Raw genomic sequence first — 18,666 nt, 5'->3', positions numbered from 1 at the left:
AAGAACTACAATATACAAAAATTAACGCAATTAAGTTGACTTATTGAAGCCTACGTACTCGGGCAATGCTAATTAAAATTCACTAACAACCTAGTCTATCACTAGACAAAGCTTAGCCTTTGCTCTCTATTTATAAGGAGTGACACATTTTATTTCTTCTTCTTTTCTTTTCAAGATGGGATAACTATTTCTAATATAATTAGTTTATCAGATAATAAAATCAATAAAAAAAAAATTCTCTAAACTTCTTTGGGCCTGGGTTGCTGAACTGAACAAATTGAGAAGTTAAAAAATCAAGAATAGCGGCTATATATATAGTCGTGGCCTTATTTATTTATAAACACAACGAAAGTAACAAGGAAGATATCATAATAAAGTCCAATCATCTAAATAAATAAATAGAAAGATAATAACCAAGTCCATCTCTCGCAAACCTAATACTATAATGTATAGAGAAAACAAAAGGATGAAGAAATCCTAATAAAAAAAGAACCAAAAAAACTAATATATAAAATCAAACATGTCGAAGCTGTGCCTATCAATAATCAATGTCGCACTTGGTACTCTCAAAACCAGTGGCTGAATTTCCATTGGAACTCAATGGAACTCTCAACTCGCAGTCAACCTTGGGCTTCAACTTCCATGTCTTCAACTTTCCTACCTTCAACCTAAGCTGAAGATAAAGCTTCACATCAATGTTATAAACCCCAGCAGTCTTCTCGGAATTAAACTCAGAAAGCTCCTCAGCCTCAAGAACCAACAATTGCTGCCCTGAAAACTCAGTGTTCAAAATATCCGTACTCTTATGCCCTTGATAAAACGGTGTCAAACTCTTGGTACCAAACCTCTGGTCATCATAGTAAGCCCTAACCTCTATAGAATCGTAGTAGACACCGATCTTCTTGTTGGGGTTTCTGGCAGTGATGGTGACGGCAAGGTTGTATTGGAGAGTGTTGCTGGACGTGAGATTGAATTGGGTAAGCGAGGCTTCTGTGGCGTAGAATTTCAATTTGGTGGGGCGGAAGATAAGCCAAAAGATGAGAACAGCAAGGCCAACGATGACAACCAATGAGACTATGAGTCTCAAAAGGCAGCCAAGGCAGCCGCAGCCTCTGCCACGGCCAGGGCGGTGATAGGCTTGGCGTGGTGGCGGGACTGAGGGGCCATAGTAGGCACCATTCAAGGGTTGGTTTTGTTTCTCTGCCATGTTTGAGAACAAAAATAAGAGCAAGAAAGTAAGAGAAAACTAGGGTTTAGCTAGTATTTGATATAGAAGATGATGGAAGAGTTAGAAGAGGAATAGAGATATTGAAGGTAAGGGTACAATGCGTGTGATATATATATATAGAGAGAATTAAGATTGCGGTGGAGAATTGAATTTGACAAAGGAAAGGAATAGGATTATTCGTGGTATTTGGTAAAGCCGCGGATTAGGTTTTCTACGTGTTTACATACGGCACGGCTGCAATTGCATGAGAACTCACGTCGGTTTATAACGCGTTTGCTTTGTAAAAGTCCTCGTTGGATTTCGATCTGTGTGAACTTAGTACCTATGTTGAGAACTTTGCAACCAAATATTTATTTATTGAGAACTCATGCTATTGTACCCCACTCGAAGTTTCCTTCTTTTTTTATTTTTTTTTTATATATAGAAAAAAATTGAATTGATGTTATTATATATAAAGAGTAAGTTTAGTATTACATCAATTTTTACAACTTTGTCGCAATTTTGTCATATGATGACTCATGAGCCCAGGGACGAACCCAGGATTTCAAGCTGGGGGGGGCCGAAGATAAGCAAAAATTTTTTTTTTCAAATACGTATCCATATAGTATTAATAAACTATCAACCAAGACAAATATTAAGATACAATCATCTACCAACAAAAACAAAACACACGAAACACTATTAAGATACAATCATCTGGAATTGGGGAATGAATATTTTTTGGGATTGAAACATCGACATTTTCCGGAATTGAGAAATGAATATTTTCTAGAATTGGAACATCCACATTTTCTGGAATTGGAATAGCAAGATTAGTTATTGGCAATCCTATGTTGACTTCTGAAGAATTTGAATCCTTTCTTTTGACAAAATCAAACATTGTAGTTGGTTTTTTCATGATCTACAAATAAAATAAGAATCATATATATTATCTCACAAACGGTAATATGCATGATGCATTTAATTATAAATTTACAACCAGAAGACCTTATTTGATTGGTCTAGGTGTTGGGGCTTTTCGGATTGCTCCACTATATTCGAGTTTATTTCTTCTCTAAGTATTGCTCTTTAAGTTTTTTCTTGTTCTTTGTTGCTGTTTGTATGTTTGTTGCTTTTCCTTGTATTCACCATCATGAACACCTTGTATTGGCTTGCTTTTGTTTGCAGTTTGTTTTAATAATATTCTTATTACCTATCAAAAAAAAATTATAAATTTAGTATTTCTCACTTATTTTCAATTTTTAAATTTATCTAATTTAGCATTACGAGTTAACAATAAGCGCAAGTGAATCACTGTTATTTTCTTAAATTTGTATGACAATTTTCTATATTATATGATTTGTTTTTGTCTTTTGTCTTTGGTCTTTGGTCTTTGCCTTTATTTATCTCTTTGTCTTTGTCTTGTCTCCATATTTCTAACACTCACGGACTCACCCAATCCCCCTACTAACATTACGATTTTATTCTACAGTAGCAACAAAAACTTTTCCGTACCCAATCCCACTATCGACACTGTGTAAACTTTTCCTAACTTTACCCTTTTTTTTTGTTTAGTTAATGTGTGCCCTTAACAAATCTATTTTTGAAAAAGTTTTATTGGGTCAATTTTCAATAAACTTTTTCAAAAATTGGTTTTACTGTTGTGTACCCCACACATTAGTAGAATCATTTTCTTTTCTTTTTTCAGTAGTCCCTATTATTGCCCAACAACCGGTCAATAAATAGTCAAACACTACACTAATATATTCTCTAATCTCTACAGAATCATAAACACAGAGTCACAGAGAGTCACAAAGCCAAAAAAAAGAAGAAAAAAAAGCACAGATTCAATTCACAATCAACAACTCAGTTCATCACTCATCAATAAACACCACAAGTCCACAAGCACAGATTGTTAGATTCTGAGATTCACAAATATTATATTAGGTTTTGAAAGAAACTAGGAAAGGATAGATTAAATACTTGTGAGTTGAGCTAGAACAATGAAGCTGGGCTGGGCAGATCGAGCAACCAGCGGCAAGAATCAAGATGGGTCTCGCGTGGGCATGGCGATGGTGGTGGCATTGGTGTGGCCATTTCCCGTTTGGGTATGCGATGGGAACCGGTGGCAGCGTGAGGCATGAGGCGTGGTGGCGGCGTGAGGCGTGAGGCGTGAGCGGTGGCATGAACCGGTGAACGGCGGCATGAGCTTTTTTTTCACTGTGTCTGTTTCACCTCTGAGTCTCGCCTCTCTTTTCTTTTCTTTTTTTTTTCCTTCGTTTTCGGTTTTCGCTTGTTCCGTTTGTTCCTTTTGCTAGGTTTTCAATTTTTCTTCTTTACATTTTTTTTTTTTAGACTTACATGGGCTGATGGGCTCTTGACTGGGCCGGCCGGCTGGGATAGGGGGGGCCAAGTCATTTTGATAAGGGGGGCCAAGTCCTTTATTTTTTTGTTTTTTGAAAAACTTTACCTACTAAAAATTTTTTTTTTTTGGACCCAGGGGGGGCCCGGGCCCCCTTAGGCCCCTTCCTGGGTCCGTCCCTGGAGCCGTAAAATCATAGACTCACGTACGAATCATTATGTGGCAAAATTGTGAAAATTAGTGCTAGGCTCATTTTTTAGCAAAACACACAAAATCTATTAATGGTGTTTTTGTGTGGATGGAGGATGTTCCACCATAAGTTGCTGATGTACTTTTAGCCGATTTTGACTGATTTTAGTTTTATAAAATTTGAAGTCGGATTCTCAAAAAAAAAAAAAAAACCAATAGAGATAAATGATCATAAAAAACAATTATAATATGTTATTTTATTATTGGTGTGGGGACTGGAGATTTGGTATCATGTCGAAATAATAAATACTAATAATGACTCATAGGTTATTATTAGATAATTTCCTATATTAAAAAAAAGGGTTATTGAATAATTTCAATCCTTGACTTGCGTGTGTTACTGGACATATTTGTCTACTGAGATTTCATTTTCTAGGAAAACGCGCATTCAACTTGTTCTAATCAATAAAAATTCAATGAATATGTGGCTTGTGTCTAGTGTTAGTTTTCACTGGACACGTGTCTGTCATCCAATGTGTTCAGTGAAAATTTTCACTGGACACAAACCGTGTCCCTTATTACTCTTTCGTTTTTGTGTATGGAGCTTTTCATCTTCCACTAGTACTCTTTCGTTATTGGAGTCTTTTTTATTTCTTTGAGAGAGTCGTTTTTGTAGTCTAGGATATTTTTCCTTTCAATCTTCTAATATACTTTTTCTCAAAAATACTAGTATACTAATTTACTATTGCTTTCAAATGATGAAAAGCAGTGGTAAGCCAAAATTTTAGTTTAAAGGGGCCTAAATTATATAATCAATGGTTGAAAGTAAATTAAATTGATAAATTATAATTAATATATTTAAAAATAATTAACAGAAAATTAATTGACTTATACAAGATATGCTGTAAATATTACCTTCTTTATATATATATATATATATATATATATATAAATGATAATTAGTGTACTCAGGTTTAACTTCGTTCTCGAGTATATAGTCACTAACTGATGAACTTAAAAAATTACTTTAAATATAAGAAATTTAAATAGGTCATTTGATTTCTTAGGAGCAAGAAAAAAAAAACTGTAAATTTAAAAAAAAAAAATAAAAAATGCTTTAGAATTATTTAAAATTTTAATAGTTGAATTTTTTAAAAACATATATATATATATATATATACACACACTTAAAACAAGTTTTATACATCATAGAATAGTTGAAAAAAAGAAAATAACAATCCGAATTTGATACATTGCTTATTTAAGTTATGCAATTGTTTCAAAAAAAATAAAAAAAGTTATGCAATAATTTTTCCCTCAAAAAAAAAATTTGCAATAAATTAACCTCAATTATTTTTAAGGCTACACATACAAATTATACATCAACAACAACATTTAGTCTCAAAATTATGATCCATGCGCAAAAGTTACATATAAGTATTGGATAAAAGGTCTTTATATATAAACGTGTGTATATATTTATTTATTTTTTTTTTAAAAAATACAATGTAACGTTAGGGTGTGATATCAATAGAAAATAAAAACAAAAATCTAAAAGTGTGATATTGATGAATAAAAGTTAGACAACAATTGTATTGGATTCAGAGAGTGTTTTTTAAGTTTTTTTTTTTAAATTAGATTTTAATTGTTGTCTAATTTTGCGTCATGTGTCTTATATATATTTAAAATTTCTAGATCAGTTAATGTTAAGCAAAAGACAAAGAGTTTAATATAAATAAACCATAAAATAAAATAAAATAAAATAACCTATAAAAATGAGTAAACTCATGTGTATCCAAAAAATAAAATAATAAAGAAGAAAGAAAGAGTAAAACTCATGCATGTATATATTTATAAGTTTATAACTTAAACAAGGTATAATTTGAATTCGTATATGTATAATTGTGTTGTTTTTAATTGTACTGTGCATATGTACGGATTATACACTAATTATATATAATGAGGCTATTTAAGAGGTTGTATGCTTTCATAAGAGCATTAGCATTGGTGATGCTAAAAAGCCATATTGTTATTTTTAGCACCACCAGTACTAAAAATGCTACAATGGTGGTGCCATAGCTAAAATTTTTTAGCTTTTTTCTACAGTGCACAACCATCTATAACTATGCACTGTAACAAAAAATTGTATTTTATTACACTCTCAAACTATCTTTCTCCCTTGCACACTCTCGTCTTCTTTTTTTCTTTTTCTTTTTTCCTTTTTCTCTATCTCCCTTGCATGCTATTTTTCAACTAATGACTCTGCTCTCTTTAGTTTTTAGATTTATTATGTTGGGTAGTTTTATGGGTTTTGCAAATTGGAATTTTGTGAATTTTTTTGAATTTTATTTTTGCAAATTTGTGTGTTATGTGTTTTCAGATCAGAAGAAAAATAGAAGGCCAAACCCACTATAATAGTGGTTGTGATGGTTGTTTATTATAGTGGATATATTATTTTATCGTGTTATTTATATTATTTTATTGTGTTAAAAGCTAAAATAAAACCATTGATGTTGGGTGTTTTATAAATTAAGAAGATAAAATAGATAAAGTAGTTTTTTGTGGTGCCAAATAGCTAAATTTATAGCTCCACCAATGTAGATGCTCTAATAAAACTGAATATAGCTATGCTCCAAAAGTCATTATTAGAATTTAGCCAACTGGGTTGCCCATTAGTAGGCAAATCTAGGCCAATCAAATTAGCGTTATTAATTGAAATTAACTCTAATGTGACATACATTATATATATGAGAGTTGGTTGCAAAAGGGGTGTAACATCCCATCTGTGTAAATAATGAAAAAAAAAAAAATCCTTCGAGAAAATCCAAGAGCATGGGAGAAAGGTGGAAAGAAGGAATTTATTTTTCCTATGCTCTTGGATTTACTCCAAAGGTTCTTAATTAGGTTGTGAGTTTTATGGATCTTACTCTAGTAGTAAGCACCTCCATTACAACAACTTTTTAGATTATGACAGCATAGTTTATAACGTGGAATAACCCTACATCACTCATTTTATTTTGGTATCAGTATAACTCTATATAAGGTCCTATTACTCATTTTATTTTGGTATCAGTACAACTCATTCAAATTTAACACTACAGATTCTCCGGAAAAAAAAAAAAAAAAATCAACACTCCATAATTCAATATATAGGCTAAAAGCTGGAACTGCCTATAAAGTTATAATAACCCTTGAGAGATATGCATGTAGAGAACAATTTTGGGCATATATGTTTCATACAGTTCAGGGGCCATCACTCTAAAGGTCTTACAAATCTATCCCACTTAAAAAAGGAAAAGATGACATTAACCTCGCTAACTCATGACAAGGGGAGGGAGATTTGGAAGAGGTCCATTGGACACCAACCCTTTTTCCTTAGCCATAAGGAAAATTGACTATAAATTCCTCTAGTCAAGCCTATTCCATTTATTTTTTTATAGGTATGATAAATTTGAACGTATAGTCTGATTAGTTTTAATGTAAGTAAGATTCAAACAATTTGATTATAAATCTTATGAGTAGGTTAACTAGAACTCACCTACTCATAAGATTTATAATTCTTTACAACCCATAATTTGAAATTATTGGTAGAATACAATCTACATTTATAGTTGAAACAATTAAAATGATGTGATAATTATAAATTAATTTTAAATAGTTAATCCCGCAACTCGAATCCTTTTTTCCTTAAACTTCCAAGCACTTTATTTATGGAAGATGTCAACTCAGTTACAATACCATTGCCTAGATATTCTTCAGCTGAATAACTTAAACCCAAGGCTATATTTACGAGGTTTTATGCTTTCATAAATTAATTTTAAATAGTTAACCCCGCAACTCGAATCATTTTTTCCTTAAACTTCCAAGCACTTTATTTATGGAAGATGTCAACTCAGTTACAATACCATTGCCTAGATATTCTTCAACTAAATAACTTAAACCCAAGGCTATATTTACGAGGTTTTATGCTTTCATAAATTTATTTTAAATAGTTAACCCCGCAACTCGAATCTTTTTTTTCTTAAACTTCCAAGTACTTTATTTATGGAAGATGTCAACTCAGTTACAATACCATTGCCTAGATATTCTTCAGCTGAATAACTTAAACCCAAGGCTATATATTTACGAGGTTTTATGCTTTCATAATAAGAGCATTCTCGTTAAGAATTGTAAATGATATAATTGCTAAATTTTAACATCAAGTTTGTAAAAAACATATTTCATCAAGAATTCTAAATCCTATTAATTTTGCAATCTAGCTACAGTGGGCTGCTATCTCTAGCAGCCCACTGTAGCAAGATTGTAAAAAAAAAATAAAAAAAAAAAATAAAAAAAAAAAGATTTGTTTAATGGTAGTTGCTGAGTACAGAAAACATGGTATGAATGGTAGTTATTTGAAAATATAAAGAAAGAATAAAGAAAACATAAAGAAAGAATAATAAAAAAGGAATATTTAAATGAAGTAGTAAAATAATAGAACCTTTGATATTGGGTATATTATAAAGTGAGATATTAAAATGAATAAAGTAACTTTTTAAGATGCTAAATGCTAAATTTTTTACATTTCATAACAAAAATTCTCTAAAATTATATGTAGGGGTGTGCAAAAAACCGACGAACCGAACAAACCGACCGAAACCGACCGAACTGTTGCCAAATTTTCGGTTTGGTTTCGGTTCGGTTCGGTTTCGGTTTCATTTTTTAAAAACCGAAATTTTCGGTTTCGGTTTCGGTGTTGGATTTTTTCACACCGAAACCGACCGAACCGACCGAATATATACATATTCATGTAACACTAGTACATAACTGATCAGTGGCTTAGTGGTATGCGCCTTGTTGTTTGGCTAGCTGATCCCAAGTTCAAGCCTTCGCGTGGGCCTTGTGTGTCTTTTTTGCTATTTAATTTTTTAAAACCCTAGAGCATGACATAAATACGAAAATACCCCTATTTTATCTTTCCCTTTTCTTTTCTTTTCTTCAGGCGCCTCCTTCCCCAACTTTTTCTCTCAATTTTTTCTATCTCTTTCTTCAAGCTGTGAAAATCTTACACATTTGTACATTACAGAACGCCAAACCAACGAACATTGGTTGGACTTTCCTTCCATTCCTCACATCCCATTTTCCCACAAACTTTCTCTACAGTTTCTTGCCTCTGAGTTTTTTTTTTTTTCGCCGGAAAGTTTTAAGCCTTAGAAGAATTTTCATTTTCCCAGATAAGTTTCCTCTCCATATTCTCTGATTCTTTCTGAACAGATAAGAACATCAAGAATTTCTGTTTTGGAAAAAAGGGTATCTGTTAGCAGTGTTGAAGTGGTGTTTTATTTATTTATTTTTAATCTTTATTTGAATTGGGGTTTGTTAATTCTTGGATAAGTAGTAGCAAATACTGATTTGGAGTGGAATGCTGGTTTTGTTTGTGTTTTGAGCTTATGGTGTGGTTTTGAAAATCTCAATAACCCTCTCTTTGGAAAACCGAAAACCGACCGAAACCGACTGAAACCGAAATACACCGAAACCGATTGATTTCCAGCAATTTCGGTCGGTTTCGGTTGAGAATTTCACAAACCGAAATATTCGGTTTTGGTTGGCCATACCCATACAAACCGACCGAAACCGAACCGAACACACCCCTAATTATATGTCAGTGTGCTCCAAAAGTTGTTATTAGAATTTCGCCAACTAGGTCGCCCATTAATGGGCATATTCAGACAAATCAAATGGCCCTGTTAAATGAGATTAACTCCCATGTGACATACATTATATGGGAGTGCGGTCACAAAAGGGACATAACATCCCATTTTGTATAAATAATGGAAAATAAATTCCTTCTCTACCTTTCTCCCATGCTCTTGGATTTTGTGTCTTAACCTAGTAGTAAGCACCTCCTTGAACAACATTTCTTTAGATTATGACGGCATAGTTTATAATGTGGAATAACCCTGTATAAGGTCTTATAGATGTATACTCATTTTATTTTGGTCAACAACGAATTCAAATTCAGCACTCCATAATTCAATATATCAGGCCTAAAGCCAGAACTGGCTATAAAGTTATAATACCTCTTCAGACCTCAAAGATATGCATGTTGAGAACAGTTTTGGGCAGGTTTCGTACAGTTCAGGGGCCATCAAGTTAAAGGTCTTACAGACATGAACTGGGCTTCTTGACCCAACAACAATAACAATAACAATAATAATAATTAAAGTTGAGCTACATAGTTGATTCCGTTTACTTACCTTTCAAAAAATAAAAATAAAAATAATTTTGATTCCGTTCATTAAAATTAAAAGTGCAGCCATATATTTTTTTTTTTTTTTTTGATGAGGCAGCCATATTTCTTAATTCATAAGACTTTTCATTGTCTAAATTTACAAGCAATTGTTTTCTGACACGTTGAGCAGGTGTAATGGTGTATTCATTTGATCAATTTAGAATCTTCTAATTGATTTGTTCACCTGCTACTTGAAAAATAGGCTAGTTTCATTCAACAAAAGCATCATAGAGTAGAAAAAAAGCACCAAATGCAATATTTTATTTATATACCAACGAATGTGACAAATAGAACTCAATGACAAAAACATAATATAATGTCATAGGGAATAATAAAAAATACATGCTCTCCCCACCCAAAAAAAAAAAAAAAAAGTATATGATTATACAATAGAAACTAAAAATCAAAAGAGCCAATCAAAGTTCATAGATGAACAAGCCCTGCTGTGATGATCATCAGAGCTTCAATTTGCACCTGGTAGTCTGAAAGGTACCTCCTGCACTCGAAGGAACTGATAAGTCACAATTGATCTTGGGTTTGAAGTGCCCAACCTTGATCCAACCCACCTTGACTCTAATCTTAAGATTGAGCTGCACATCAATGCTGTAGTACCCATTACTCTTCTCAGAATTATAGTTAGAAACCTCACTAGCCCCCAACACCAGCAATTGTTGTCCATCAAACACAGTGCTCAACTCACTCGTATTCTTGTGGCCTTGGTAAAACGGTGTCAAATTCTGTGTATCAAATCTCTGGCCTTCATAATAACCATTGACTTGGAAGGTATCGTAATATATACCCATCCTCTTGTTGGGGTTTCTAACGGTGAGATTGAGATCAAGGTTGTATTGAAGTGTGTTGTCCGTGGTGAGATTGAATTGTGTCAATGAAGCACCAGTGGCATAGAATTTAAGGTTATTGGGGCGAACAAGGAACCAGAAGATGAGGGCGGCGATGCCCACAAGGATGATGACAGTGAAAACTAGTTTGAAAATGAGGCTGAAAATGCAATTGCAAAGGCAGCCAAATAGGCAACCGCAGCAGCCACAACCGCCGCCACTGCCACGGCCAGGGCGGTGGTAGGCTTTGCGTGGCGGTGGGACTGAAGGGCCATAGTAGGCACCGTTCAAACCCTGTTTTTCTGCCATGGATATTAAACTGAGATTAGAGTGACTTATAAAGGAAAAAAGGAAAGCTAGAAGTGGATAGATACGAATGTAATTGATCTAGAAATAAGGGGGGGTTTGAATTTATATATAGAAGATTGTAGAGATGTGAAAGGAACTTGGTAATTTGTTGAATTGGTAAGCCACGGTGCGTGCGGGCTGAGGTAGGTGTTATGTTAACGCGGTTGCTTGGTTGGAAGCTTTATCTTATGTGCGTGTTTGTGTGTAGATGCTGTGTGAACTTGGAACTTTCCAAAGCCATTATTGACTTGACTTTAGGTACTATGTCCTACTCCAATTAACAAAAGTCCAGAGGATGACTTCACCGCAAAAATAGAAAATAGCTTTTATACGCGCAATGTTTTCCTATATATATATATATATATATATATATATGTTCTATAAAAGGATTTTGCACACCAAGATAATATTATATTTTTCAGCTATATACAATGTAAAACTTAATTTCTAAGTTTCACTACTTTTTAAGTTTTACAAGTTAGTTTTTGTTAAAAAAATTTTAGAAAAAGATTAAAAATTTGGATAATTAATCGTAATATTTAGCCGAATTTGATGGAGTCATGGAGACACCTTAATTGAATAAATTTGACACTTAAAAGATTAAAATAAAAGAAAATAAAGTTAGAGCACTGAAATGAATCTAGTAAAACTTAGAGGATGAGTTTGTCTATTTCTTCTCTTGAAGATAATCATGTAATAAAGTAAGAATATGATACATATTTTATGGTGTATTAAACTTATCTATCCATTAGACAATAATATTACGGACATAAATTGAGTATTTTAACAATTGTTTGATTAAACTTATCTACCCATTAGAATAAGGTTAAAGTTATTTAATTACTTAGAGAACTCATGGAGTTCAACAACTATCTCATCTTTCTTTGATGTGAACCCGGGTGGAACCTCCTCTCTCGCTGTAATACAAGGGGGGGGGGGGGTGAATTTGAGTTAAACTGCAGCATTAAAAGACCCACACAAAAGAAGCCTTAGATTTTTTCCACTTCTGTTGGCTAGGTGGACTGGGTGATCGTTTGCTCACTTTTTTAATTAGCAAAGGTTCAAGGGTTGGTGCGCCCTACTTCGTTAGTTGAAACTAATTTCTTAGTCATTATTTAGATTTTAGAGCATTTCCAAGGAATTGGCCCTCGCTAAATTAACTTTGTCAAAAAAAAGAGAAAAAGAAAAAAAAGAAAAAAAGAAGAAGTAGAAAACGCTATTCCCTCAATTAATGCTTCAACACACGAGAAGTCGTGATTTTAGTGGAAGCTGTCAAGGACTCAAGGGCTTGATTGTTTAATGGCATTGTTTAAGTCTTCTGTTAAGAAAGAAATAGTATATAACCATGTTATTTATATATATATATATATATATATATATATATATATATACAGGGGGGGGGGGGGGGCAAGAGGGGGCAAGTGCCCCCCCGACCTCCTAAAAAAAAATCTAGAGTAGCAACCTAAATAATACGTTATCAAGTATTTTGACCTTGATACAAACGTTCCACACCTAGAGACCAGAGAAGAAAGCAATATTAGGTGCAACTCTTCCTAACATTATTTTGTCTTTTTCCAAACAAAACAAAGTTTTGTGAGTCCTACTTAACACCCATACTGTTTTTCCTTGTCACATGTTCTCAAGCACTGAAATTTTTTTTTCTTGGGGTGCTTTTTTTAGGGCAATTTGTTCCTCAAATAAGGAATTCCCACATAATCATAATAAAAAAATATATTTAGGTGCTTGTATATCAAACTAAAACCTTAGCGTTCCCTAATCTTTTTCTCTTCTACTTTAACTTTTTCGTAATTTCAATTTTGAAACACTTTATTTTTTCTATAGAACCAATTTTAACTACTTACTACTTAAAGAATAGAGTAAAAAATATTGAATTTTGCATAAATGAAAATACAACTTTATAATTCTTTTATATTGATTTATTTTTTCAATTTATTTTAAGGAATAAAATTACATGTTTAAATTCTATATATTTAGAATAATCTCTTAATTTGATTGTTATTAACTATGATTTTTTTTTTTGTTTTATTTATTTTAATAACATGAAATATATATGTGGGAACATTTCCCGCATTAAACAGTTTTTGTCCGCTTTGGGGAGCCAGTCCCTCACGGTTTTGTCACGAAGGGGTGGGAGCTAAGGATTTTTGCCCTAAGGTGATTGACACCTAGGCTCACCCGAGTTCCACATCGCCTAAGTAACCCTCCCACTCATGGTTTATAAGCTTCTGGAGCGATCATGAGTGTACCACTACTAAACACAAGCTTATAAACCATGAGTGGGAGGGTTACTTAGGCGATGTGGAACTCGGGTGAGCCTAGGTGTCAATCACCTTAGGGCAAAAATCCTTAGCTCCCACCCCTTTGTGACAAAACCGTGAGGGACTGGCTCCCCAAAGCGGACAAAAACTGCTTAATGCGGGAAGTGTTCCCACATTAAAAGGGTGCTGAGTAGTGGTACACTCATGGTCGCTCCAGAAGCTTATAAACCATGAGTGGGAGGGTTACTTAGGCGATGTGGGACTCGGGTGAGCCTAGGTGTCAATCACCTTAGGGCAAAAATCCTTAGCTCCCACCCCTTCATAACAAAACCGTGAGGGACTGACTCCCCAAAGCGGACAAAAACTGCTTAATGCGGGAAGTGTTCCCACAATATACTTATAATCAATTGAGATTATGGAGAAGCCAAATTATAATAATGATTTAGATTCAAATTCTAAACAAACTCATATTGAGGTGTATTTTACTAGTCTTCCAATTGAACAAATTAAATTATGTATGAAAAAATAAATTAGAGTTTATATTATATTAGATTTTGTACGACAATTGCATTAATAGTATATAATTCTATATCTATTTTGTTATTAACATCGATTAATAATATTTAGATTAATTTTACTTTCAATTTTGTTATTTAATTTTGCCCCCCCTAAACTGAAATCCTAGCTCCGCCACTGCATATATATATAGAAAATGCTAGTCTTTCCCTCAATTAATGCTTTAACACACGAGAAATCAAGTAATTTTAGTGAAGCTGTCAAGGACTCAAGGGCTTGATTGTTTAATGGCATTGTTTAAGTCTTCTATTAAGAAAGAAATAGCATATAACCATGCTGGCCCATATGGTACAATTAAAAATAATTGTAATTACATATATATGGGTTCAAATTATACCTGGTATAAGATTTTCTCTCTTTTTTATAGTTTTTTTTTTTTTTTTTTTGGATAGTACATGAGTTTACTTTTTTTTCTTTTTCTTTTTTTTAGTTTATTGGGTTTTTGATGTTTTCTTTATATTAGACTTTTTATTTTTTACACAGCATTAACTCACTTAAAACAAAAATGAAAAAAAAAAACAAAAAAACTTAGATAGGAAATATGAAGCAAAATTAAACAATAATTGAAATCAAATTTAGAATGTAATTAGATTTTCGCTCAGTTTTGGCTTTAAACATATAACTAGCATATAATCCATGCATATGCACGGTATAATTAAAAACAATTACAATTACACATATATATGAGTTCAAAATATACATGGTATAAGAGTTACATATTTTTTAAGTTATAGATATGAGTTTTACTCTCTCTCTTAATTTTTTATTTTAGTTTTTTTTATATACACATGAGTTTACTCTCTTTTTTTTTTTTTTTTTTATTGGGTTTTTGATAGTTTATTTATATTAGACTCTTCGTATTTTGCACAACATTAACTCACTTAGAACAAAAATTTAAAAAAAAAAAAAAAAAAAAAAAGAGAAAAGATACGTGGCATAAAATTAGACAATAATTGGATTTTCTCTCAACTTTGAATTTAATTATATATATATATATATATATAGTCATAGATGAATCTCTCTCTCTCTCTCTCTCTCTCTCTCTCTCTCTCATTTTTTATTTTAGTTTTTTTGGATATATACGAGTTTACTCTCTTTTTTATTGGGTTTTTGATGATTTATTTATATTAGACTTTTCGTCTTTTGCACAAAATTAATTCACTTAGAACAAAATTTTTAAAATTTAGATAGGACATGTGACGTAAAATTAGACAACAATTAGAATTCAATTTAGAATTAAATTAGATTTTCTCTCAACTTTGACTTTAATTATGTTTCTAAAAATAACTTATAAACCAATGCCCTTAAGATGTCCGTTAACTTTTCCCTTATATGAATACCGAAAAATATTGTAGTGCATCTAATGTGCCTAAATCTTTTAATGCAAATTTATCTTGGAGAATTTTTATCATTGTGAGCAAAATATCATCAACATAAATTTGTATATAAAAGTGAATATTAAAGTGATGAAAAGTATATAAGGATGCATCAACGAATTATTCAATTACCACCAAACGACTCTCTCTCATTTTTGTTACAAGTTCATTATCAATTGATGACATCTATCATGTGTTAAAAACATATAAAAAAATGTTATCATATTAATAAGATATGATTCACAATATATTAATAAAAAAAATATTAACTGATATAACATAAATTAAGAGGGGGAAAAAAAACGATGTGCGTCATGGTGGCCTGGTGGGTGAGCCTAGACCATGAAGGGTTAACTGGATTCTTCCATAATAAAAAAATGGTTAACTGGGTTCAAGAAAAATGGACTGTTATAATTGGGCCACTTTGACCCAAACATGACTTATTTAAATATGAATTCGACCCATTGCCCCGGCTGTTCAAGTCAACAGAATAATGAATTTTAATTTGAATATATACAAATTGGCAATTTTTAGAATAAAGACGAGTTATTTCTTTGTATAATTAATTAATAATGTCACTTTAATTTGATCCATTCTCTTTGCGACGAAATCAAGATTTTATTTTGCTTTTCCAATAGCTTAGAATGTCTTTCTGTTTTTCCACAACAAAAGTAACTTCATCCAGAAGCACTTCATGCCATTAGTGTTCCAAAAGGATTTCGAATCTAAGTTAAAAGACAAATTCGAAAGTGAAATAAAGTGGGAACCTCATCTTTTTCAGGAATCACACAAATCTTAATTGTCATTTGTTATTAAAATAAATCATCTGTATACTCTAGGAAGCAAATGACACAAGAACAGATACAATCACGAGTATGACATGATGACAGAAATTTTTATACGACACCCTAGCAAATGACATGAGCACATATACAAACAAGAGTACGACACGATGACAGCAATATGACAAGAGCACAGATACAAACAGGAGTATAACACTATGACAGCAATTTTTATATGCACCCTAAATAAAGTATATATATACTCCATAGCCTTTACTACTTAAATAATAAGGGTAGAATTTTTTAACTGCCATAATGTTGGTTTCATAAAAATGTTTACAATATTTTTTTTAAAAAAGTTTTAATTTATGATGTTCTCGTCAAAAGTGAACGAAAAAATTAATTAATTTTTTAATGTAAATAAAAGTTGAACTCTTAACCTTTTATACAACCATAAAATACTTTCCTATTTGAATGAATTGAACCCATAATTCTTACGACCTAATTGCAAAAAACCTGGGACCCAACTCAAGATTCTCAACGCCCCCATTAATTTCTTCAAGTTTTTTATTAACGTTGAGGGCCTTTGAGGCGCACTCACGCAAATGTAGCCATGTGCTGATGTGCAGTGCAGAGCACGGAGCAAGTGGGCCATTGCCCAACGGTCATATCCTTTCACTTCAATCGCACGAATACAACAACTAGTACACGTGTATCGATTTGATTGCCTAAGCCAAACATTTCTCTGATTCCTTCAAAATCAAAATAATCACAAAAAACAAAAACAAAAACAAAAACAATCCAAAAACAAACAATCCAAGTAATACCAATCCATGATAGTCATCATTTAGAGGCCAGAAAAAACTAAAAAGAACAACTATTTCATATATATTTACCAAAAGTAAAAACATAAAAGAAGTCCTCTAAAACCAGGACATAGTCTAATAATGCTTGAAACAAAAAACAAATTAAAGAATATTAGGAATAAACCATAAGAAATCAAAGAAGATCTGCAACAACATTCGATCAGAGATCGTAGCTGCACTTGGTTGCCTCAAAAGCAGTCGATGATGTCCCATTAGATTTGAGAGGAACGTTTAAGTCACACTTGACTTTGGGTTTAAAGGTCCAAACTTTGATCCAACCCAACTTCGGTCTGATCCGAAGATTCAGCTTCAGGCTAATCCCAAAAACCCCATCAGTTTTCTCCGAATCGAACTGGGAAACCTCGTCCGTGCCCAACAAAACCAGTTGCTGTCCTTGAAAAACCGCGTTAACAACGGTGGTGTTTTTGTGTCCCTGGTAAAAGGGTGTCAAGGTTTCGGTATCGAAACGCTTGCCTTGGTAATTAGCGTTGGCCTCGAAGGTATCGTAGTAGAATCCGATTCGCTTGTTGGGGTTCCTGATCGAAACGTTGAGAGCCAAGTTGTAGTGGAGGGTGTTGTTGGTGGTGAAATTGAACTGGGTCAATGAGGCATCGGTGACATGAAACTTGACCTCGTTGGGACGAAGGATCAGCCAGAATATGAAGGCGGCGAGAGCAGCGATGACAAGAATTGTGCAGAGGATTTGGAAAATACAGCTCAAGATGCAACTGAAAAGGCAGCCACAAAGCCACTCACAACAGCAACAACACCCAGAACTATCTTTTCTTCCCATGGCTTTTAATCACAAAGAAAGTTTGTACTTTTGGTTTGAGAGCTAAGAAGAGAGGATTTTTTTTTTTTTGTTAATTGTGATGTAGAAAGAGTGAGAAGTGGGTGGTGTATATATATAGGAGGACGTGAAAGGCGCAGAGAGTTGAAATTTCAGTTTGGGAAGGAGAGGATTACAATTAAAGGGACCGCGTGAGGGGCTAATTAATAATTGACACGGTTTTTTTTAATTTTTTGGTGATATTTGTGAGAAGAGTTCTATTCATGCAACGTGTGATTATTGGTGTGAATTGAGAAAGTTCTTGGTGATTTCTTATTTATAAGCCGTTGGACTTCCATTCGGCTATAAACACATTTATTATAGGATGATTTAATTTTCACCTACGTTTTTTCCGTGTTTTCCATTCTTGATTTGTTATTACAGCTGTGATTTTGTTTTTGTTTTTTGTCCCCAAAAAAAAACTATTTTTTAAAATTTGTTATGAATAACTAGTGAGTAATGACTCATTATTAATATTACATGAGTATGGGTATTTCCCCAGGACTCAAAACAATGGATTCCACCCTCATTTCAATTAAAAATAAATAAAATTTTAAATTAATACCCTTATGATATCCGTTAGCTTTTTTTTAATTAAAAATAATAATGAACTCTACTTTATTAAATTTATGGTGAGATTTATTATTAATTTGTGAGAAGAGAACATCATTCCCTTAATACTCCATGAATACTTAATAATTTTCCATATAACTACTATCGATCTATTATTTCAAGTAAATAT

The 18,666-nt window shown here is 32.7% G+C and overlaps 3 protein-coding genes across 3 annotated transcripts; all 3 read right to left on the bottom strand.

The window, feature by feature from the left end:
• Positions 1 to 300: 300 nt before the first annotated feature.
• On the bottom strand, positions 301 to 1,308 carry LOC115953416 (NDR1/HIN1-like protein 10). The gene has a single exon (XM_031071053.1). The coding sequence runs from the start codon at positions 1,205 to 1,207 to the stop codon at positions 539 to 541; it is 669 nt and encodes a 222-aa protein (XP_030926913.1). The 5' UTR covers positions 1,208 to 1,308; the 3' UTR covers positions 301 to 538.
• An 8,954-nt stretch (positions 1,309 to 10,262) lies between these two features.
• On the bottom strand, positions 10,263 to 11,341 carry LOC115953285 (NDR1/HIN1-like protein 3). The gene has a single exon (XM_031070884.1). It carries the CDS (start codon positions 11,175 to 11,177, stop codon positions 10,485 to 10,487), a length of 693 nt encoding a protein of 230 aa, XP_030926744.1. The 5' UTR covers positions 11,178 to 11,341; the 3' UTR covers positions 10,263 to 10,484.
• Positions 11,342 to 17,094: 5,753 nt separating this feature from the next.
• LOC115953268 (NDR1/HIN1-like protein 3) lies at positions 17,095 to 18,011 on the bottom strand. The gene has a single exon (XM_031070861.1). It carries the CDS (start codon positions 17,886 to 17,888, stop codon positions 17,256 to 17,258), a length of 633 nt encoding a protein of 210 aa, XP_030926721.1. The 5' UTR covers positions 17,889 to 18,011; the 3' UTR covers positions 17,095 to 17,255.
• Positions 18,012 to 18,666: the final 655 nt, after the last annotated feature.

Source organism: Quercus lobata, chromosome 7 (genome assembly GCF_001633185.2).
Source record: "Quercus lobata isolate SW786 chromosome 7, ValleyOak3.0 Primary Assembly, whole genome shotgun sequence".
Taxonomy (NCBI): domain Eukaryota; kingdom Viridiplantae; phylum Streptophyta; class Magnoliopsida; order Fagales; family Fagaceae; genus Quercus; species Quercus lobata.
This window is presented reverse-complemented; position numbering and strand designations above follow the sequence as displayed.

Excerpts from the sequence above, each read along its gene's own strand:
- LOC115953416 (XM_031071053.1), bottom strand. The coding sequence starts at position 1,207 with ATGGCAGAGAAACAAAACCAACCCTTGAATGGTGCCTACTATGGCCCC.
- LOC115953285 (XM_031070884.1), bottom strand. The coding sequence starts at position 11,177 with ATGGCAGAAAAACAGGGTTTGAACGGTGCCTACTATGGCCCTTCAGTC.
- LOC115953268 (XM_031070861.1), bottom strand. The coding sequence starts at position 17,888 with ATGGGAAGAAAAGATAGTTCTGGGTGTTGTTGCTGTTGTGAGTGGCTT.